This window comes from Pyrus communis, chromosome 6 (genome assembly GCF_963583255.1).
Source record: "Pyrus communis chromosome 6, drPyrComm1.1, whole genome shotgun sequence".
Classification (NCBI taxonomy): domain Eukaryota; kingdom Viridiplantae; phylum Streptophyta; class Magnoliopsida; order Rosales; family Rosaceae; genus Pyrus; species Pyrus communis.
The window spans coordinates 24477382-24499481 of NC_084808.1; the positions used below are offsets into that span (position 1 = coordinate 24477382).

At 38.4% G+C, this 22100-nt stretch overlaps 4 protein-coding genes across 6 annotated transcripts; all 4 read left to right on the top strand.

The window, feature by feature from the left end:
• Positions 1-1189: 1189 nt before the first annotated feature.
• LOC137737743 (polygalacturonase At1g48100-like) lies at positions 1190-5414 on the top strand. The gene is made up of 7 exons (XM_068477295.1): positions 1190-1631; positions 2677-2808; positions 3024-3251; positions 3358-3402; positions 3503-3710; positions 4343-4533; positions 4772-5414. Exons 1-7 carry the CDS (start codon positions 1242-1244, stop codon positions 5162-5164), a joined length of 1587 nt encoding a protein of 528 aa, XP_068333396.1. The 5' UTR covers positions 1190-1241; the 3' UTR covers positions 5165-5414.
• A 739-nt stretch (positions 5415-6153) lies between these two features.
• Positions 6154-9421, top strand: LOC137736823 (1,4-dihydroxy-2-naphthoyl-CoA synthase, peroxisomal-like). 2 transcript variants are annotated; one of them, XR_011068799.1, is made up of 10 exons: positions 6154-6434; positions 6530-6652; positions 7014-7115; positions 7208-7246; positions 7395-7493; positions 7646-7693; positions 7787-7882; positions 8024-8146; positions 8238-8496; positions 9180-9421. XR_011068799.1 is itself a non-coding variant. In XM_068476100.1 (9 exons), exons 1-9 carry the CDS (start codon positions 6174-6176, stop codon positions 8352-8354), a joined length of 1008 nt encoding a protein of 335 aa, XP_068332201.1. In that variant the 5' UTR covers positions 6154-6173; the 3' UTR covers positions 8355-8532. The 2 variants fall into 2 exon arrangements, 1 of the variants encoding a protein (XP_068332201.1); XM_068476100.1 differs by lacking the exon at positions 9180-9421 and having other exon boundaries at positions 8238-8532.
• Positions 9422-9649: 228 nt separating this feature from the next.
• LOC137736824 (phosphatidylinositol 3-kinase, root isoform) lies at positions 9650-16259 on the top strand. The gene is made up of 18 exons (XM_068476102.1): positions 9650-10089; positions 10182-10284; positions 10371-10467; positions 10583-10741; positions 10858-11067; positions 11340-11518; positions 11868-12015; positions 12528-12623; positions 13087-13222; positions 13397-13518; positions 13743-13937; positions 14058-14228; positions 14316-14453; positions 14590-14744; positions 15070-15213; positions 15374-15521; positions 15601-15783; positions 15939-16259. The coding sequence occupies exons 1-17, from the start codon at positions 9978-9980 to the stop codon at positions 15736-15738; spliced, it is 2451 nt and encodes an 816-aa protein (XP_068332203.1). The 5' UTR covers positions 9650-9977; the 3' UTR covers positions 15739-15783; positions 15939-16259.
• A 457-nt stretch (positions 16260-16716) lies between these two features.
• Positions 16717-19433, top strand: LOC137737060 (ADP-ribosylation factor 2). Of its 2 annotated transcripts, XM_068476412.1 has the most exons (7): positions 16717-16810; positions 17252-17415; positions 17961-18031; positions 18189-18308; positions 18667-18785; positions 18871-18952; positions 19146-19433. In XM_068476412.1, the coding sequence occupies exons 2-7, from the start codon at positions 17268-17270 to the stop codon at positions 19149-19151; spliced, it is 546 nt and encodes a 181-aa protein (XP_068332513.1). In that variant the 5' UTR covers positions 16717-16810; positions 17252-17267; the 3' UTR covers positions 19152-19433. The 2 variants fall into 2 exon arrangements, with proteins under 2 accessions (XP_068332513.1, XP_068332511.1); XM_068476410.1 differs by lacking the exon at positions 19146-19433 and having other exon boundaries at positions 18871-18961.
• Positions 19434-22100: the final 2667 nt, after the last annotated feature.

A 22100-nucleotide genomic window follows, 5' to 3' on the forward strand; every position in this document is an offset into this window, starting at 1 on the left:
AAGAGTATAGCCCGTGAAGGTTGCATGTGATCATAAAGTGCTGTTATAATCAGTGCCGGGCCTCGACACCTATTCCCACTCACGTGTGTCCTTCGCCTTTTGAATCCCCCACTCCCACTGTTAGGTTAATATTTTACTGCCCCTTAACTCTATAGGCCTATTCGTACGTCGATTAAACTAGTTGATTAAGTTCGTGTATTCATACGTAGATTAAACTAGTTGGTTAAGTCAGCGTTTTGTTGTTGTCACCTTAGATTCAAATTCACATATATTTTTCTTAAATATTTAACTACCCTTTTACTCTATAGAGCTATGCATATGCAAGTTAAGTTAGTGTTTTCGTTGTTGTAGCCTTATATTTGAGTTCACATCTATTTTTTCTTAAATATTTTACTACCCCTTAACTCTATATAGCTATGCATATTCAGATTAAGCTAGTTGGTTGAGTCATTATTTATGTTGTCGTCGTCTTATATTTGAGTTTACATGTACTATTTCTTAAATATTTTACTACCCCTTAACTCTATAGGGTTATGCATATGCGGGTTAAGCTAGTTAGTTAGGTTAGTGTTTCAGTTGCCGTCGCCTTATATTCAAGTTCACATCTATTATCCCCACCCTATAAGTTAAAATGGTTTATAATAAAATATAGTCTTGCAAATAGAAAAACACTAAAAGAAACGCACAGTGGAAAAAAAGACATGATTGAAATGAATGCTCGACTCGGTTGATATATTACAAATCTATGATATGGTATTAACAAAAATACACGTGCTATAAAGAAACAAATTAATATCCATAGTTTGCTCATTACCACTAATTAATTAAGATTTGAACAAGGAGTATTTAAATGGAACATGTGTTCACATAAGCATTATGAAATTGAATGAGTTGCAACAAAGAGCTGCAATATTTGGCATGTGAGGAAAACAAAATTCCAACTATAATTTTATACCAACTATAATTCACAAAAAAGAAAACATGATAATTAATAAAAGAACAAAAGGAAATAAAAACGAGAATGAAATTAACAAATTTATAAATTCCTAGAATTATCAAATTAGAGCTTATGCATGTTTGTCTCCATCTGTTTGCATGCTCCAATTCTATATAAACATAGCCACCACATCTTTTTTCTATCTAAACTAAACCAGTCCTCTCACACAACTCTCTCTCTCTCTCTCTCTCTCTCTCTCTCTCTCTCTCTCTCTCTCTCATCCACAACCCCACATTGTGCAGAAATGAGTGAGTTCAGTTTCAGAAGCATCACATTCATGCTAGTAATTGCATTTCTGGTTTGGTCGTCGAATTTCGACGCTTGCATGGGGAGAAGAGGCCGGCATTGGAGGCAAAGCAGGGCATCCTTTACTTCTCTTTCAAAGAAAAAAGGAAAAAGCAACCACGGCGGCAGCGGCGGCGGCCACTACCACAGCGGTAGTGGATCAAAACCCAAGCCCCCATCTCATAAAAAGGCACCATCTCCACCTCGTAACAAGGCACAGCCTCCACCTCATAACAAGGCACCATCGCCACCTCAATATAAAGCTCCACCACCACCACAGAAGGGTTCCTCCACTTATAATGTGCTAGATTTTGGTGCTAAGGGTAACGGCGGTACCGACGACACAAAGGTTTGTAGTTTGTTTAAGCTCATCATAATTTTACTCCGTACTCAATTAAGAACTAATCAATCATGGTCAAGGGTTAATCAAAATATCTTCATAATTTGAGCTTTGATTAATAATGCTGCTAGCTTTGTACCCTATTTAGCTTTTTACAGTTACGAAGTCGATTCTCATTAGTTACAAATCATAAATTAACACGTATAATAAAGTGATTACTAACAAAACAATGAGAAAAAACATGTAAAAAGTTAAGTATTTTCCGCTACGTTTGCGAATTTAGCTCATGATATTTCCATGAAAATGACATGGAATTCCAACATGCTCCTAGCTGTAGCGTAAATGAATGGTAGTCACTTAACCATTGAGAGAAACAAAATGATTATTTTGGCAAACCTTTTGCCTTTTTGCCCTTTTGCCTTTTTGGATCAGTTGCACGTGATTTCTTAAAGGGTTGGGTTGGGTTATTTGGTAATTTTACCCAAATTATAGTTAAAGCATTGCGGTCAGTTTAATTAATTTTAATGTTTAGTTAATTGAGTTTAATTTTTATGTAAGGACTTACCTAAAATATTTAATAATTACCGTTTATAATAAAGTGGTTAAACTCAATGGGAGAATATTTAAGAGCGTCTCCATCCATGGTCTAATTGGCAGGGCAATTGAAAAAGGTGGTCCGCTAATGCAAATTATGGAACGCAATTAGGTCAAGGGCTTGTGCCCTTCAATGTTTTTGCAAGAATTGCCTTGGCTTGTGCCATTGCACTAATAGGGCCCACCCATGTGCCCTTGAAGACCGTTGGATTTCCAACGGTCCAGAGAAAAATTTAATCAACTGCCTGGATTAAGGGGCAGTGACAACCCAACAAACCAAACTGGTGGGGCCCACTGAACAAATTTTATTCTCGTTACGGCAGTTGGGTCACGATTCCAACAATAATTGTATACTGTTCTGCACAACAAATTAACACCAACCGTATTTTCTACGGTTAAAGTTTACATACGGTAGTTTGTATAACATCTAACGGAGGAGTTTTGTTATTGTGTGACGCAGGCATTCCAAGCTGCATGGGCCGCTGCTTGTAAAGTCGAGGCATCAAGCATCGTTGTTCCAGCCGGTTATCAGTTCCTTGTGGGCCCCATCTCATTCTCCGGCCCTTACTGCCAGAAAAACATTTTATTTCAGGTAAAAATACATATATACACAGTAACAGAGTGGTGGTAAAATTAAAAAAACCAAAAAAAATAAAATAAAATAAAATCAAAGTAAAAGTAATTGCATAATTCACATAACTCCTTCAATCTAGAAGGTTAATGGGATTCAGTACGTATTATGTGGATTATCATTCACTTATTATAATTTCTGTCTTTTGTCTAATATATGGAATTATGAATTTTTAGTTAGATGGCACGATACTAGCGCCGACGGACTCGAAATCCTGGGGCAAAGGCCTGCTGCAATGGCTTGAATTTACAAAGCTAAATGGAATCACAGTACAGGGAAAGGGAGTGATTGATGGAAGAGGCTCGCCTTGGTGGCAAGACACTCCCTACGGAGACCCTATAGATGATGATTTCAAGCTCATTGTGCCACTAAACAGCTCAGTCCAACAACGCCCGCCAATGCCGGTAATTAAACTAAACTAAACTAATTTTTCACACTAGATTTGAACGTTAAATTTCGTGATCATCGAGCTTAAACTAATCAGCATCCTGTGGCTGACATCCGTGGCAGATAAGAAGCGAGCTGAGCGGGAAAATGCCAAGCATCAAACCGACTGTAAGGACCACTTGTGTGCCAAAACCTTGAAGCTTATGTGATCTTGAATCTTGACCTGCAGTTTCAGTAACATGGTTTTTGTATTTTGTTGATTGTGCAGGCACTGCGGTTTTATGGGAGTTTTAATGTCACGGTTACAGGCATAACGATTCAGAATAGCCCCCAATGCCATCTCAAATTCGACAACTGCCAGGGAGTGCTGGTCCATGATATGAGCGTCTCGTCCCCTGGGGACAGTCCCAACACAGATGGAATTCACCTCCAGAACTCCCAAAGAGTGCTCATCCACTCCACCACTCTTGCTTGCGGTAACTATACACCTTACTCTTCAATATCTACTGTTACTGCGGCGCAGTGTGTCCGACTCACATATTCCACACTTACTATAACTCCTTGGGGGATCATTCCATGACCAATCTTATCCTGCCTGCAGCCTTACGTATTGCCATTTTCCATCTGACAATCCTCGACCACTAAAAATTTGACATGTAGCAGCAGGCAATCTGCTACATTCCAAGAATTATGGCAACCTATTATGATGATGCATTTCACACCCTAAATCATCAGTGGTCTATCCAAATTTAGGATTAGGTCTCAAACCCATGACAGCAACAACTCTTGTTTTGTAGTACCCAAGCCTCAATCGATATTTTGTCATCATTGGACGCTAGAAACACTACTCAACTCCCCTGTCCTTCTGTCCAGTTCAACTTAAAAACGGCCCACATACAATGGATAAAAGATAAGAAGGAAAAGTATCAAGCATGGCACTTCATATCACAATGATTCCTAAGAACTAACACTGAAGAATCAAATTTACACAGTAACTGCGAACAACGGACAAGGCATGAAATAGGCAGAGACTTAATACCAAGTCGATTAGTATAACTGTCATGGATAAATATTGAACTAAACGTTTCAATTCTAATGATTTGTGCAGGAGATGACTGTATTTCCATACAAACTGGATGCTCCGATGTATATATACACAACGTGAACTGTGGACCAGGGCATGGAATCAGCATTGGAGGTTTAGGAAAGGGCAACACGAAAGCATGTGTTTCAAACATTACCGTTCGAGACATCATGATGCACAACACGATGAATGGTGTCAGAGTCAAGACATGGCAGGTATGGATTCACCTAAAAGTTTTTAACACATCCTTCCTGCTGATTATTGGACTTTAACATAGAACTCTCTTCTGCATCGAATACTCAAATGTCGACTGAAAAACTATCTTAGTAACGCTAGAAATGAGTCCTTAAAAAACGTCTTCTTTATGGGCTCTTCCGACACGTCAAAATAGTTACTAAAGCTTGACAACTTACCATTTTCTTTTACTCATATAACTGAATCCTAAATGTGCAGGGTGGATCAGGGTCTGTTCAGGGAGTGCTGTTCTCAAACATTCAAGTTTCTGAGGTTCAACTCCCCATTGTGATTGACCAATTCTACTGTGACAAAACCACATGCAAAAACCAAACATCAGCTGTGGCTCTTTCGGGAATCACCTACGAGAGAATAAGAGGAACTTACACCGTAAAACCAGTACACTTTGCCTGTAGTGACAGCCTACCCTGCGTAGATGTAACACTAAATGGTATACAGCTAAAGCCATTGCAAGAAAAGTATCACCTGTACAACCCCTTCTGCTGGCAGACGTTTGGGGAGTTGAGAACCCCAACAGTCCCACCCATTGGTTGTTTACAGCTTGGCAAGCCATCAGGCAACCAAATAAATTCAAATCGCGATGCGTGTTGAGATTTTTAGTACTAAGTATACATCTATATATGTATATCTGATGATGATGGTGTACTCACTTTGTGTGGCCGGCATGATTTCCTGACCCCTTTCGCACCATCAACTTATTTGGTAATTGGTAATTGGTATAGTGTGTGTATAATTTGGCAGTCCTAGTTTTACAGGAATTCTTCCTCATCTTTGTTAGAGGCTTACATTTATATCCTGCTGTTGTACAAGATTACATAATTACAGAACTTCCATGAATTGTCTACGTTCCAGTGACTCCACTGCTTCAAAAGCAAGCAAATTCAACATTGTGTATTGAAAAAAGTACAAACAACATAAGCAAGTGGCTAAATAACAAGAGAGACTTGTATGAAACATATGCTTCGCCACTTTGGGATCCTTAATCTATCATGCATCGTCAGGTGTTTTAACTTTTCCGCATGATACTTGTTTCATGTAAGTCCTTCGGGCTCAAGATACATCCCCTTGTACAACACCATCACTTGTACCTCTCAGTTTCCTGTAATAGTGTTGTAGACACAGGGAAATATCTCGCGCATCAGAATTTCTAACAGATTAGGGATTGAAATTGAAATCCAGATCAGTATTCAAGACACATACTACAGATAGCACAATAAACAGATAAATTAGTACAAAATAAGAAGATTAATTAACAGTTCATTTAATAACAGCAGATTAAAGCATGAAATCCAATCAGTACAATCTTACAATTTTATAAATCATATGAAATGCAAATAAATTTATCCAAAGAAGTCTGAAAACGCACCGTTTTCGTCCTTTCCCTGGATTCTGATTTGATTTCTGCAAACTGAAATCCAGAATGCACACAACATGCTTACGAATTGCAGTGGCAGTTTTACCTCTAGGGGCTTCGCGCCAAAAACGACGCCGCATGAGAAATTGAAGAAACGCACCGTTTCGCCGTTCGCGCCATATCTTATCCAATCCAAATGTCTCATCTTTAACCTCCAAAGTTTGATCCTTATCCAGTTTTCCTTCAATGGCAGAGGGCTTAAAGAAGCACGTCATGACCACCGCGACTAGGAGGGTGGCCTCCATCGCCAACCACCTCATTCCGGCCCATTTATCTCCCGGCTCCGCCGCAATTTCTCTCTCCAACGCCTCCATGAACGACAGCTACCACCGCACCCACGGCGAGGTCTCGACTCACCGAGTTGTTTGGGAAAATGCTCGCGACGTTTCCGGCGACGAATTCACTGATATTATATACGAGAAAGCCATCGGCGAAGCCATTGCAAAGGTCAGGCTCCTCAGGTTGGTTTTGATTAATGAATCCTAATTACTGAGAGATCAATGCGATTTGATGTGTCTAAATCTCGTGATTTTTGTGCTTAGGTTACGATTAATAGGCCGGAGAGAAGAAATGCGTTCCGGCCGCAGACTGTGAAGGAGCTGATTCGCGCGTTTAATGATGCCAGGGACGACGGCTCTATAGGCGTCGTCATTCTTACCGGGACGGTACGTCCTTACCCTCTTTCGTGCCAATATCCTAACATTTAGCTCCGTCACAAATTTCCATTACTTCTGTCACTTGGAATGCACGTAATCAACTTTTAACAGATATTCGCCAACAAAATGTTACATTTGTAACGATAAATTACTAATTAGCAAGTACTTTGAATCGGATAGTTGAGCTATAAGAAAATATTAAGAGGGAATTGAAACATACTAATCTGCAGCGAATTTAACGGACAAATTTGTTGGAATAATTGACGACAAGGGTACATTGGTACGAACAAAAAGTTTAGGATTAGTAGCTAGTAACATGATGAAAATATGTCAACTTTATACTGTTTTGTTTGTAATTTGGTGTTTTTAGGGAACCAAAGCATTCTGCAGTGGCGGTGATCAGGCTTTGAGAGGAAAAGATGGTTATTCTGATTACGATGATTTTGGCCGTCTTAACGTGTTAGATTTGCAGGTATATTATACATTCATGTTTATATGTTTATACGATTCTGTAACATAAATGTTCTTACTGGTATATAAATCATCTCAAATCGGTATGTTCAGGTCCAGATTCGACGTCTTCCAAAGCCAGTAATAGCCATGGTATGCCCTTCTCAACATCTTTAGGCCTTTGCTGTTGGACAGTTGGAGAGCTGCGAAACTTAAACGTTTCTGGCTGTTGAAAGCTTTACCACCACCCTAAATGTATAAACTCATTTCTAACTGTTGTTCATGTTAAATGGTTTATCAGGTGGCCGGTTATGCTGTTGGGGGAGGACATGTGTTACACATGGTCTGTGATCTAACCATTGCAGCAGACAATGCTATTTTCGGCCAGACTGGTCCTAAGGTGCTCATATCATATACCTTAATTCTGGTTAAACTCCGCGAACTTGATTTTGAATCACCGTCAATCATTCATCTTTGTTTCATCTTCAATCTAAGAATGGGTGAGAGCAGCATGCTAACATACAGAAACCTCGCAACTTGTACATTTGGCAGGTTGGAAGCTTTGACGCTGGTTATGGGAGTTCCATCATGTCCCGTTTGGTAGGAATTGTTTCAAGTCTGACTTGTGTTATGCAATACTTGTTTCGTATTGCTCTAACATGGTATGTGTAATGAATGGTTTTGGTCAATCAGGTCGGGCCTAAAAAAGCACGAGAAATGTGGTTTATGGCAAGGTTTTACACAGCTGCTGAAGCAGAGAAAATGGGACTTGTTAACACTGTTGTACCAGTAAGTTCACTCTCAATGCGACACAAATCTCATCGTATGGCCTATGAACTGAATACAAATGACATTTTCCTTGAAAATTAGCCTTATATCGCTAAAAGTTTGCAGAAGATAGCATTTTCACTGTTTTATTCGGTTATCCAGCTGGAGACTTTAGAGCAAGAAACGGTTAAATGGTGTCGAGAAATGCTAAGAAACAGCCCAACTGCGCTTCGGGTGCTGAAGTCTGCTCTTAATGCAGTTGACGACGGTCATGCTGGACTGCAGGTACCTTCAGTTAACAACCATATTTCTAGAGATGCCACGGTCTTATTCATACATGCATGTGCTAACTACTTCACCAATGTTTCCAACGCAGCAACTTGCTGGAGATGCCACGCTCTTATTCTATGGCACTGAGGAAGGTAACGAGGGGAAGACGGCTTATATGCAGCGCAGACGTCCAGATTTCTCAAAGTTTCCCAGGAGACCTTAATGCTGAGCACTTTCCCAGCAGACTTGGACCCCTTAACCACTTGTTTGTATTTCCTTCCTTTCACCCCTTTTCGGATAAATGGTTTGGTTTTGAAGTTCGGACGTTGGTGGAGAGGAGAATAGATTAATGGCTGATTTCACTTGTAAGTTGCTTTGTCATCTAATTAGAAGCCTCCTTTCACGTAGAGTTTCACTACGTTTTCGGGCTCCGGAAAAGTAATTTGTTCAAAGCTCTTGCTCATTCAATCTATTTTTTAGGCGATATTTTAAACTACTCTTGCGGTTTCATCTTTGGGTGATTCGAGCGCTAGCTAGCCTTATATATTTATCTACTGTGTTTGATTTATCAGTAAAGAAAAGAAATTTTATACTTTCTAATTTTTTGTTGTGTGCTTATTGACGAAAATGAAAATAAAAGGTGGAGAACATAACTCTTTGATAGCTTGAGTTTAGTAACTTTCTTAGCATTCCAAAAATAAGTTCAAAAGCAAAACAACAATCATAATATACTAGCAAAGTTCACACACTTTGTGTGTTGAGAAATATATTTTTTAAATATTTGTATTTTAATTTTTTTTTTTATGAGAGAAGTTATCTGTTCTTAACAGATTGACAGACATTCCAAAAAATTAGGAGTTGGCAGTTAGGAAAGAGAGAGAAAGAGAAAGAGAGTGAATGAGTTGAGAGGGTAGTGATAAAGTGACATAGCTGTGAGTTTTAGGAAAATAACAATAAAAATTAGTTTGTATTAAAAGGGTATAGTGGTAATTATATTTGTTTTTGGTTGACAAACTGTGTTTTATTAATATGTAATTTCGATCTGCAGTACAGCAGTAATGGCCAGAAGCTGCTGCAATACGTGCTACGGTGCAGGTGTGTATTGAGTTGGGATGTCAGGATGTGGAGGTTGAATCAGATTCTCATATGCTCATTCGAATGCTTAATGGGGAATATGCAATTGATGCTAATTTGGAGTGCTTTATTTATGATATTGGGCTGTTAGTAGCTATAACATAAGAGGATGACAGAAAAAGAGAGGGAGAAATACTGATATTATTTCTATTCTTTCTTTCGTAGAGTCTGTTTTGATAGCACACGAAATGTTCGATTTATAGAGCAATTCCCGTAATAATAACCATCCAAATACAATGATGACACTGTTGAAAGTATCAAATATTATTTCCAAGTCTTTATTCCTTTGAGTACGCATTCACCCACTAATTCTATAACAATAGTAGTAATTATATTTGTTTTTGGTTGACAAACAGTGATTTATTAATATGTAGTTTTGATTATCGGATAAAAAAAAAATGCAAAATAAGGAAAAAGAAAAAGAAAAAAGAGAGCATAACTTCGGAGCGAAGGGCTTCTGTCTGACAACCTAAAAAAGAAACGCCCCAAAACTCCGCCCGCTTCAAGCTGACGTGGCAACCTTCCTCCTCCCATCCGTGCTCGGGCGAAAACTCGTCCGAGTTAGCATTGCTCACGCGACCTCGATTCAGAAAACTCTGCTTCACAATCAAAATCACGTCCTCCACCCAACTCAAATTCGATTTTCTCCCTCAATTCGCAACCACAAAACCCTAAATTATGAGAAAGCACAGCTCCTAAAACCCTAGAAGCGATGAGCGGGAACGAGTTCCGCTTCTTCCTGTCCTGCGACATCAACCTCCCGGTAACCTTCCGGATCGAACGGCTAGAAGGATCCCTGCCTCCCCTCAAGTCACCTAGCTCCGGTACTTGTTCTCTCTCGATTTTCCGTTTCGTTCCCGAGAAATTATTTTACTCAGTCAACGTTCTTCAATTCAATTTCTTTTACGCACCGCAGACGTTGACCCCACTTCCGCGACAGAAGAGAGAAGACCAGAGCTGTACGTGGAGTGCGCATTGTACATTGATGGTGCTCCGTTTGGGCTTCCGACTAGGACAAGGTTCTTTTCCCCTTCACTGGTTTCTCCTTAGTTCAATTGCATCAATGCTGTTTCTATAGATTTTGAATTTTTGTATCTTCTGCTAGGTTGGAATCTTCAGGGCCATTATATTGTTGGAACGAACTCATTACTCTGAGTACGAAATACCGAGACTTAACCGGTCACTCACAACTTGCTTTGACAGTATGTTTCCTCTCTCACTTCACATCTTAAACAATTGGGTTTTCTGCAATCCCGTGTATATTAACTAATAGTTGAGGATTCCCATTTGATATCTTCTTGCTCGGTGGAGTTATAGGTTTGGGATGTTTCATGTGGGAAGGATGAAGGGTTGGTTGGTGGTGCTACAATTCTTCTTTTTAATAGCAAAAAGCAACTCAAAACTGGGAAGCAAAAGCTGAGGCTTTGGAAGGGAAAAGTAGCAGATGGATCGTTTCCTACTTCTACTCCTGGAAAGGTTTCTGATTGTTTCTTTTTAAGCAGTTACAGATAGGGGCCTTAGCGTTGTTCCTTGAGTTTCCTTAATCGGTTTAGCTTTGCTTATGTATCCCTCGTTTAATTTTTTTTTTGTAGGTCCCCAGGCATGAGCGTGGGGAGTTGGAACGCTTGGAGAAGCTAATGAATAGGTATGAGAGGGGGCAGATCCAATGTGTTGATTGGCTGGACCGCCTGGCTTTTAAAGCTATGGAGAGAATAAAGGAACGTGAAAGCTGTAAAAATGGAAGTTTGCATTTATACCTGGTTGTCGATTTCTGTAGTTTCGAACATCGTGTTGTTTTCCAGGTAACCCCAGTCTGCAACTAATCTGAAGTTGACAAAGTTACCTGTTGGCTGATAATGATATTTAACTATAACTATCTGGTTAGACTTTGATATTTAATTAGTTGGTGTTATTTTTCACAAATGCATACTTATATTGCTATTTAAAATCTTCATTTACGCTGAAACTCAAGATTTATTGTTATCACATCTTGAAATAAGTAACTAGCTTTTAGTTGTTATTTTCCGTGGATGATGATTTTGCCTAGCACTGACCCTTATTTATTGGAATCTAGGAATCAGGGACAAATTTCTTATTACCATCCCCAATAGCTTCATCAAATGAAATTGTCACGGTCTGGGACCCGGAAGTGGGAAAGATAAATCCATCAGAGAACAAGCAACTAAAACTTGCTAGGAGTTTAACACGTGGTATCATTGACAGGGATCTCAAACCAAGCTCCAACGAAAGAAAGTAAGTTTGAAATTTACGCTAAAGGTTCATATGTTGATTAACGGTGTTTTCATAATTTTTATTGTCATAACTACGTTCATACAAACTCATGTTGCTGATTAATTGGCTGGAATTCTGTTCTACTTTTATGGTACCAACTATATATAGGCAGATACTTCTCACTTGGGATCAGTTGTTGTGTAATGGTTGATTTAATTACCATTGGATTTTGTTAGTGTCTTATTTTAGATGGACCAGTCTTCTCAATTTGCCATATTCTTTTGTTTCAACAACACTGTTATATGTTCTTCTGATTGATTTTTTTTATTAAGTAAGCTGGAGGTATATAATTGTTTTCATTTTCCTGTAGGTCGATACATTGGATTTTGAAATACCCACCAACAAGGACTTTGAGTGGCGATGAGAGGCAGCTCCTCTGGAAATTTCGTTTCTCATTGATGTCAGAGAAGAGGGCCCTCACAAAGTTCCTTAGATGTGTTGAATGGAGTGATGTTCAGGTCTGCATTTCTTTGTTCTTCCTTCTCATCATTTTCCTCTTTAACCATTAGTTCATGTGCCATATTACTACTGCTTGCAGTTTTATTTAACTCCTGTAGTAAAATTGTTTTTAATACTTCTTATTTCCAGCTTATTCTGTTGCTTATATATAAAGAGAGCTTGTGTAGTTGATCTTAGGACTTCGGTCCAACTCCGATTCATCAATAGTAAGCTGCAGGCCAGCTATTAGCTTCAGATGTGACTATCCATGTCCCAATTAGGATTATTGCACTTTTGGCAATATGCATAGCGTTATACCAAAATATCAATCATTGGTTTAGCTTTTACACGAGAAGTTACTTTTATGCGGACTGTTGCTGATCTCTATAGTTGATAAGTAACAGATTTTATATCTGGAATGCTATCTCTTATTCATGTACTTGCCTTGCTCTTTCTCATTTATGCCAACTTTATCACTAAGGAATAAGAAATAGATTAGATTTTCAAGAATTCCATATTCATTTGTTTGCAGGAAGCAAAACAAGCGTTAGAACTGATGGGCAAATGGAGCATGATTGATGTCTGCGATGCATTAGAGCTGCTATCTCCTGTTTTTGAAAGTGAAGAGGTGGGCATGTCTGTAACACTTGAGCTGCTGTTACCTATTCTCTATTGTCATACAACTGTTACCTGTAGGACTTTTTTTTAACCTCATACTCCTGTTAAAATCAAATTTCAGATCCTAATCACTGGGATTTGAAGTTAACCATATAAATTTTTCTGCCATTCTGCTCCTTCCAAACCCATGGTAGCTGATTACTGATTAGGCCGAATATAAGAATAAGATCATGAAGAAAAGAGGGAATTGCATCTTGCATCTGTTGTATAAGTACAACCTACAAATTCCATGCTCTCTTTGTCATGCTGAGCAATGGGATACGATGTCCTAGATAAGAATAACTCTGTTGATCTGGGAGATGAAAAGTGTGTTATGCAGTGATGCATATAGCTCTCCATCATTGATTTATTTAAAATCTTTTACACATTTATTTTGAAACTGACTAATGCCCAACTTTAATACCTCCTACCAGGTTCGTGCATATGCTGTCAGTGTTCTTGAAAGAGCTGACGATGAAGAGCTCCAGTGTTACTTACTTCAACTGGTTCAGGCTCTTCGATTTGAGCGCTCTGATAAATCTCGCCTTTCTCATTTCCTTGTGCAACGTGGTATGTGGTCAGATACTATCTTCACATCTGTATGCTGTGCATGCACATGCACATACCCTCATGCTACTTGTAATGTTTTTCTTTGGGATGTGTGCATGGATGTGCAAGGCTACACTTCAGTTCTTCACAGTATCTAGGTTTTAAAGGCATCCTGATTATACTTTGATCTGACAGCATTACGAAACATTGAGTTGGCTAGCTTTCTACGCTGGTATGTTGCTGTAGAACTTCATGATCCAGCATATGCCAAACGGTTTTACTGTACCTACGAAATTCTGGAAGAGAATATGATGAAGGTGAGAGTTCATAAACTACCATGATGTTGTCGTTTGTGTTGTCTGTTTTGATTTGGTATGAATCTAGATCCTTAGAATAACATAAATATTTATGTAGATTCTCCAACCATCAAATGTAGCTATTGGGATTACCTATCTATTTGGTCAATATGATAATGCCTTTCTTAGTTTTTCATTGGCTGAAGCCAGAATGGAAATAAACCGTATCCAAATTTTTATATCAGTTGCCAGCTGGTGTGCAAGGAGATGAAGATGGATTTAAACTGTGGCAAAGTTTGGTGCGCCAGACAGAATTGACTGCACAGTTGTGTTCAATAATGAGAGATGTAAGAAACGTACGCGGCAATACCCAGAAGAAGATTGAAAAGCTTAGACAACTACTTTCTGGTCTTCTTAGTGAACTTACGTATTTTGAAGAGGTAATACTTTGGTTGAAGTTCCTTGTCTACTGATCTTATTATCTATTAAACTACAAATTCCTTCTAGCCTCACCAATTGTATCTTTGTGTGTTGACTATGTTGGTCTGTGATGTTTCTAGCCAATAAGATCACCACTGGCTCCAGGAGTCCTCATCACTGGGATCGTGCCATCTGAGTCATCAATATTCAAAAGTGCACTGCATCCTTTGCGTTTGACTTTCCGAGCAGCAAATGGGGGAAGTTGCAAAATTATCTTTAAGAAGGGGGATGATATCCGCCAAGACCAATTAGTAAGTATTCTCCTTCACACAGACCATTGTGGCTGTGGCATGCACACACTTGAGAACTCTGATCAAGTGGATCTGTGCTTCCTGTAGGTTGTTCAAATGGTATATCTCATGGATCGATTGCTGAAATTGGAAAATCTTGATCTGCACTTAACTCCTTATAGAGTTCTTGCGACTGGGCAAGATGAAGGAATGCTGGAGTTCATACCATCCCGCTCATTAGCACAGGTATTAAATCCTTTAAAGGTTCCTGATAGATATTGATGTCATCTCAATGCTTACATTAATTGATGACCTTGTTTTGTTGTATCTTGATTTTAGACTGTTAAATTTATTGTATATGGTAAAATGTTTTCTTTTCCAGATTCTCTCAGAGCATAGAAGCATTACAAGCTACCTGCAGAAATTTCATCCAGATGAGCATGGACCGTTTGGTATTACTGCTACCTGTCTGGAAACATTTATAAAAAGCTGTGCTGGCTATTCTGTTATCACATATATACTGGGCATTGGAGACAGGTGAGGATTTGAAGATGATGCCATGCTTTGAACTTCCTCTCTCTCTCTCTCTCTCTCTCTCTCTCTCTCTCTCTCTCTCTCTCAAGAAAAGAAAGACAAAACAAGGAGTAAAAAAGTTATACGCATCATTCAAGTTTTTGGAAATGAGGGTCATTTTCTTTCCTCAAGTTCTATATAGCTACCAATGCCGTAAGTATAGTCAACCATTTGTAGTCAATCATTTTTTTGTTTTGGCCTGACACAGTATTCTATCTACACGACTGATGTTCTGCTTATGCGGTACAGAAATGCATATAAATTTAAAGCATTAATTTGTCGCATGTAGGCATCTTGATAACCTTCTCCTTGTGGACGATGGACGTCTTTTCCATGTTGATTTTGGCTTCATTCTGGGTCGTGATCCAAAGCCATTTCCACCGCCAATGAAGCTTTGCAAAGAAATGGTTGAGGCTATGGGTGGAGCTGAAAGGTACTTAATGATTAATTTTTTTTCTCTGTGTTGCTTTTATTTTCGTCATGTTTGCTAGATCGGGTGGCATTAGATTAATGGCATGAAATCCATATCATAATGGGTGCAAGATTAGCATACAGGAATACACAAGGTTTGATTAATTATATTACTTCCGCAGCCAGTACTATACAAGGTTCAAATCCTACTGTTGCGAAGCATACAACATCATTAGGAAATCCAGTAACCTAATCTTGAACCTGTTTCACCTAATGGCGGGTTCCAACATTCCTGACATAGCTTCGGATCCTGAAAAAGGCATCCTCAAGGTGACTTCTTTTGCGATTATAATCATTGTGATTGTAAATCTAATGTTTGTTTTGATGGCGACTCTTTTGATATGTATAGCTCCAGGAGAAGTTCCGGTTGGACTTGGACGATGAAGCTTGCATACATTTCTTCCAGGACTTGATCAATGAGAGTGTCAGCGCATTGTTTCCTCAAATGGTTGAGACCATTCATCGGTGGGCTCAATACTGGCGCTGATCCCTGAAACAAGTTGGGTGTCATCTGCATCTTTGAAAGTTACCGGTAATTTCCACGTCCCTCGTTTTTGTTTGCAGTTTTGCACTTTCTGCATAGAAGTTCATCTTATCTTAACGTGTGTGGAAAAATTGGTAATGATGCTGGAGTTGGTTTATGTTTTCAGATCTTGAATTATTGCATTTCATTATTTTTTCCTCCAGGTTCTGATCTGAGCTAAATAGGATGAAGGGGGCATGTGCTTGAAGAAACAGTGGATTGCTTCCAGGGAGCATGGGATGAAAATTTAAAGAAGCAGCCCGTATTATTGTGCATAGATTTATGTAAATAAAATTATAAATTACATTTAGTTTCTTTCACCTTCGCATAAAAAAGCAAATAATTTGTGGGACTTGTACATCAAAAAATATAAATTACATGTTTCTTCTTCGTACAATAAATCACTTTGATGTCCGATAATTAATTATTTTATAGTTATTACTTTGTTTAGATACGAAGGCACGTGACAAGACTCAGGCACAAAGCGAAAGACGTTAACGATCTATCAAGGGGGATTTTCTAGCATACACAAGTGTATGCTGTAGTGAAACGTATTTAACTGTTAGATTTGTAACTGTACATTCCATCCGGTATATATTAGACTCAGGAGAATAATATAATTTTACTGAACCTTAATACTGAGCGGTAATAAATCAAAATTTTAAATAAATATTGTCGGAGCAATTAAATCCCGTTGGTGACGGTGGCGACTGCATTTGCATTAAACCCTACGGAACACAAGACATTGTTTACAATGTGGACGCGACGATGGCGCATCTGTCGTCGTTTTAAATCACCAGTGACATGGCGGGCACTGATTGGACATACAATGTCACCCGCAGGCCTAGCGTTGTAGGGGCATTTTCGTACTTCAAACCAATTACGTAAAAAATAGTCGAGTTTATAAACCCCCAGTTGACGATCCTCACCCCTGCACAATCACGCGTTGGTTCAGAGCTTCCGTCTCCTTCTCTCTCTCTCTCTCTCTCTCCCTCGATCTCCATCTTCAAGATCCCTCTGCGAAAGCTCATCGAAGGTAAATTCCGACTCTCAGATCTCGAATTTCTCTGAATTTCATCGCATTTTCACCGTTCTCCGTTGGATTTCGGTACTTTTGCGCTCGATTTGTTTTGGATTTCGCGGTAATTTCGTTAAGTACGGTCAGATTTAAGGTTCATTTGTGTTTAATGTGGTAAAATGCTTAATTCCGTGAGATTTGTGTTGATTTTTCACTCTGATTCGAATCATTCGGATCTCTATGATTATGCTCCAACTTTTCATTGCAAATGTTTTAAATTGCGATGCTGTAACTCCAGATCTGCTTGATCTGTTGCTGCATGGCGCATAGTTACTAGTTTGAATGCGTTAGATAATATGAACTTGCAAATGATTGCCTTTAGGGCGTTTTACATTTGGCCTTGCCGGAGTTTGATCTGTTTGATCTGTGATGTAAGTGAGTTGGTGGTTCGGTATATAGGGATCCGTAGCCAGAAATGGGGCTTACATTCACGAAGCTTTTCAGCCGGCTCTTTGCCAAGAAGGAGATGCGAATTCTGATGGTTGGTCTTGATGCCGCCGGTAAGACCACCATCCTCTACAAGCTCAAGCTTGGTGAGATCGTCACAACCATTCCCACCATCGGTGAGTTCCTTCTTCCCCTATCAAGCAATTTTGTGCTCATCATTGTTATGTCAGCATCGGATCATATTCCTCACCAATTCTTCTGCAATTAATTGACATTCTAATCTACTTGTGTAAGAAATGTTGATCTTAATGTTTGATATGGTTGATCTGATGGAAACGAAACTTGTGTTCCAAGACGCTAAATGGTTTGGATGGCAACACATCGCTATAATTCCAATGTGATTTTTTATGGTTGGGAGACGTAGCTTGTGATCTGAAAGAGAATGTTATTTCTTGCTTGATATAATAGCAATGATTTTTATTTTAATCGTCTTGTGAGTTTGCAACTAAAGATAAATTTGTCACAACATAACAGAAACGGTATTTTTGCTAAACTTAGTAGTATAAAGGCTTTTTTCTTCTGCTTTCTTTTCTTTTATTTCAATGTTCTGTAGACAGTAGACTGTTCCTTTATGAAGTTCATTAGGCTTTTTAATTATTTTTCTTTAGATTTTTTGAAATAATACAATTGTAGAATGAATAAAAGAGTACTTGATTGACAGGGTTTAATGTGGAGACCGTGGAGTACAAGAACATCAGCTTCACTGTCTGGGATGTCGGGGGTCAGGACAAGGTATGAAGTTTAGTTCATGTTTCTGAGCGATGTAAAGTTATTTAAAGAGATTTTGATGATTTCCAAAAGTTTTCTCTACTTGTTTTTGTCTAAAAGACTTGAAAGATTTTGAAAATTGTGGGTGACAAGTTGGTAAATCATATTTCTTTCCTTTCAGATCCGACCATTGTGGAGGCACTACTTCCAAAACACACAGGGTCTTATCTTTGTTGTGGACAGCAATGACAGAGACCGTGTTGTTGAGGCAAGGGACGAATTGCATAGGATGTTGAATGAGGTTTGTTGTCATGTTGCTAAAGAAATTTTATTTGTCTTTGTTTGCGTACCCTGTATTATGTGCTGATATGTTTTAAAATCTCATCGTTTCAACTTCTGGAATTTCCCAGATTTGAGGGTATGAGATTTAGGATTATGAATGGGCTGAAACTTGTAGTTTATATGAACACAGCGTAAGGTTTTCTATCTAATTAAAGACGATAAAGATGCAGTGACTTAAGTGGCAGCATGCTGAAGTTAGTTTAGTATGCTGTTGATGCATGTTCACTTTCAAAGGTTTTACCTAATTGATATTGGAGACATCAGAACAAGTTATTTATGTTGAATTATTTTGTGTAATTGGAATATTCTGTTTTCAGGATGAACTGCGTGATGCTGTGTTGCTCGTATTTGCTAACAAACAAGATCTTCCCAATGCAATGAATGCTGCTGAAATCACTGATAAGCTTGGCCTGCACTCTCTGAGACAGCGTCACTGGTAATCTTGATGGGCTTCTTTCCCCTTGTGTGATACAATTTGTTTAACCTTTTATAGGTCTAACATGCAATGTGTGGTTTTCCAGGTACATTCAGAGCACCTGTGCAACCTCTGGGGAGGGTCTATATGAGGGGCTCGATTGGCTCTCCAACAACATTGCTAACAAGGTAAACTAGTTCCCCATTCACTGGTTTATATTTCTTTAGAGTGAAACGTGTGTAATTACCGGACTTATTTATAACCATCACAGCAGGGCTTTCGTGCTGCATGACTTGGTTGACAATCTCGTTTCAGAAATCTGATACTATTGTGACATTTGAATCCTCCTTCTGGTTTCTCATACTCGTCCTTTAATTGCAGGCGTGATCGTATTGAGGAGTCATTTTGTGGACCGGAAATTCTGGATGCAGGGGTGAACATTATCTAGTTCTTTTTTTTTTTTCGAGACAATTGAATCGTTGTTAAATCTTGTATTTCTTCTTTGATTTCTCATTTCGTCTAGGAGGAAGACCTTTTATATTATGTTATGATAGAAAGAATGAATGAGTGGGAGTGGGAGTGGGAGTGGGGTTGGTCAAATGTGTACATTTGAGCTCTTGGTTGGAATTTGGATACAGTTTCTGAATTGTAATTGCTATATCTACCGTGCTGCCGTTTTTCGCATCTTTTATTGCATAAATTCGAAGCCCCTAACTGCGACTGGAGGCGGTTGTGTTGTGCCGTGCTTTGTTTCTTGCCATGCAAGACTTCTCAGTGATGCGGAACCACACGGAGAACTTTTAGGGTGCAGGTGGTGGTACCACGTCACTCATCCTTCCAAGACCCAAAAACATCCCACTAGGTCCATCTAGGGCACAACCACTTGTCAAGTTGTCATTTGTTAAAAAAAATGGAGATATAATAAAACATTTTTGGTATTGTTCACTTTAAACGAAAAATATCATTGATATCTTTCCTTGGTACTAATCATTATATCTTTAAAAATGACTTTTCATTAAAAGGGAATTCTTTTTTTGAATTTTTCGTTAATTTTTCTTAAAAAAAAAATTCTGTGTTCAATGAATTGGTGACATGAGAAAAATTTCTCGAAAAAATTCCTCAAAAGTGAGCATATATGGTACTTGATTGCACAGAAGGCCAGAGTGTGCGCATATTTTTGGTTGCCAGAGCGTCAACATCTTGGGGCCCCAATTGTCTTGGAGTTCCATCGATTACCAGCCTCCGAGGCTTGGGACCCTCCGGAGAGAGAAACATAGAGGATCCTAATAAAATCCCGTTTTTGGTCCCAACTTAGAGACGGGTGAAGGTCGTACACAAATATGAAATATCCCCCGCTTCACAACAAAACAGTTTTGGATTATTTTGTAATTTTGTGCATGAATATCCACGTCATTGTAAAGCTAGTGAATAAAAAATCGGCTGGGCACTTGTCCTTCAGTCAATTTTCGGCAGTCAAAAAGTTGCAAGGCATGCCTCTCCATGCAAATATGCCCATGCCACTGCCACCATCTCTGCCTTGGAACCTTCTTTTGGAGATTAAACTTTTTCACATTTTCGTGTGTTAAATTTTTAATAGGAAATTCGGGTTAGATCAATAAATAATTATGTATTTCATCAAATAGGTCATTAGTCACTTTCACTTTAAACATAGGTTAATAATTAATTTGATTTCTTTTCAAATAAAATCAAAATTACTATCGACTTATCTCTCCCTAAAGTGAAAAATTTTGATTGACTTCAATTAAAATTGAAATATAACATCCGGTTTCGGAAAAGCAAGCATGGATGGATGGATAATTATTAGGGAACTTTAACAAAAAGCTTCCAGTACTGTTTACTTTAACGAAAAATCATATTTTTACACTAAAAAATCAATCCTGATACTATTCACTCTACCCTTTATTTTGTCCTTATCGTTAAAACTCAAAGTTTTCAAGCCTTTTTCATTAATTTTCCTTAAATATTATGGGCATCTACAATAGTTATGCATGCATGCAGATGCATACAAAAACAAGCCAGCTAGCTTTAATAAAATATCCAAACCAAAGAATATCTCCTACCTGTGGCTCTTGCCATGTTTGAGCGTCAAATTACTCTTCGATCTAGTACTCCTCCAACCCTAAATCTTTGATAAGATTATACAACTGCTATGATAGGTGAAGCCGAAATAACATAATTTCAATTTTCACAAGTTGGAGCCTTGGTGTCCAATTTGGAACCATAATATGTCGTTTTGAGGATAACAACGAGATGGTTAAACGCTGATTTTCTTTGATATAATTATCGTTTTAATAAAGTTTTCATGGACAAAATTTCGGGTATGCAGTTCTTTGCCATGGTTAAACACTGGCTGCAACCTACAAAACTAAGGAGCCCTTTACAAACCAACATTGAGCAAGATTGTTGAGCAAGATCGATGAAACAAGGAGTACTCTCCCTTTTCTTTTTCTTTCTCTTTTTCTTTAAGGCATAATATATAGGTCCTGATCATCTGCTCTGCGCAATTCCTGGAGATGATATGGTTCCACTTTGAGGTGTAGGTGATCTACTTTGAATGATCTTTTCGTTTATCTACATATATATATATATATATATATATTTATATGATTCACCAGGTACTTTTTGCATTGTTATACATAGATAAGATCAGATTACATATGTAATTGTAAGTAATTAATCAAAGGAAGAGATGATCGTTCTCTATCAGATCGATAAGCAAGCGTTGCTTTTTTGGAACGTTTTTCATGTTATATATTACAAACTTTTTCTTAATTAGCTTAAGCTAACTTGTCGCGACCAACCAGACAACATCATATCAACCATTAATATATACACTTAGGAAAATGTTAGGAAGACCACGTTTTTAAATCATATTTTTGTAGGTTACATAATGTGGCGGTTGATGGTTGAATACATTCTTTAATGATTTAAACAATAAATATAATCACAATTGTCATATTTTATGAATTACAAAATATGATTCGAAGTAGATGGTAGTTGAAGCGTAAATAATATTGTGGAATTTCTAATGACGTCGGTGACATTCTCAACGAAGGAAAACTTTTATGTATCTGCTGCCTCCTCGAGAATTCGTTATTGGATGAGATTTGTGTGGTATTTGCAAAACCACATACGTCTTTCAAGATATATGTAATATGCATGTGAGAAAGCCGCGGGAAACAAAATTTTACAGGGTGCTGGAGTCTGCAGTAAAAGCCCAAAAGAAAAAGGGCAAATAAAGCTAACCCTAATTCTTATCAGTCACGATTAATACCAAATACTTTGTTTGAGGACCGACTCTTAAGGAACAAGTGC

What these genes read in the sequence shown, in the direction of transcription:
- LOC137737743 (XM_068477295.1), top strand. Translation starts at nt 1,242, where the DNA reads ATGAGTGAGTTCAGTTTCAGAAGCATCACATTCATGCTAGTAATTGCA. An exon ending in GCGGTACCGACGACACAAAG is followed by an intron (nt 1,632 to 2,676) that starts GTTTGTAGTTTG and finishes TGTGTGACGCAG; the next exon opens with GCATTCCAAGCTGCATGGGC. An exon ending in TGCCAAGCATCAAACCGACT is followed by an intron (nt 3,403 to 3,502) that starts GTAAGGACCACT and finishes TTGATTGTGCAG; the next exon opens with GCACTGCGGTTTTATGGGAG.
- LOC137737060 (XM_068476410.1), top strand. Translation starts at nt 17,268, where the DNA reads ATGGGGCTTACATTCACGAAGCTTTTCAGCCGGCTCTTTGCCAAGAAG. An exon ending in CACAACCATTCCCACCATCG is followed by an intron (nt 17,416 to 17,960) that starts GTGAGTTCCTTC and finishes CTTGATTGACAG; the next exon opens with GGTTTAATGTGGAGACCGTG. An exon ending in TGCATAGGATGTTGAATGAG is followed by an intron (nt 18,309 to 18,666) that starts GTTTGTTGTCAT and finishes TTCTGTTTTCAG; the next exon opens with GATGAACTGCGTGATGCTGT.
- LOC137736824 (XM_068476102.1), top strand. Translation starts at nt 9,978, where the DNA reads ATGAGCGGGAACGAGTTCCGCTTCTTCCTGTCCTGCGACATCAACCTC. An exon ending in TTGAATGGAGTGATGTTCAG is followed by an intron (nt 12,016 to 12,527) that starts GTCTGCATTTCT and finishes ATTTGTTTGCAG; the next exon opens with GAAGCAAAACAAGCGTTAGA. An exon ending in ATACTGGGCATTGGAGACAG is followed by an intron (nt 14,745 to 15,069) that starts GTGAGGATTTGA and finishes TGTCGCATGTAG; the next exon opens with GCATCTTGATAACCTTCTCC.
- LOC137736823 (XM_068476100.1), top strand. Translation starts at nt 6,174, where the DNA reads ATGGCAGAGGGCTTAAAGAAGCACGTCATGACCACCGCGACTAGGAGG. An exon ending in TCGTCATTCTTACCGGGACG is followed by an intron (nt 6,653 to 7,013) that starts GTACGTCCTTAC and finishes TGGTGTTTTTAG; the next exon opens with GGAACCAAAGCATTCTGCAG. An exon ending in CAAAGCCAGTAATAGCCATG is followed by an intron (nt 7,247 to 7,394) that starts GTATGCCCTTCT and finishes ATGGTTTATCAG; the next exon opens with GTGGCCGGTTATGCTGTTGG.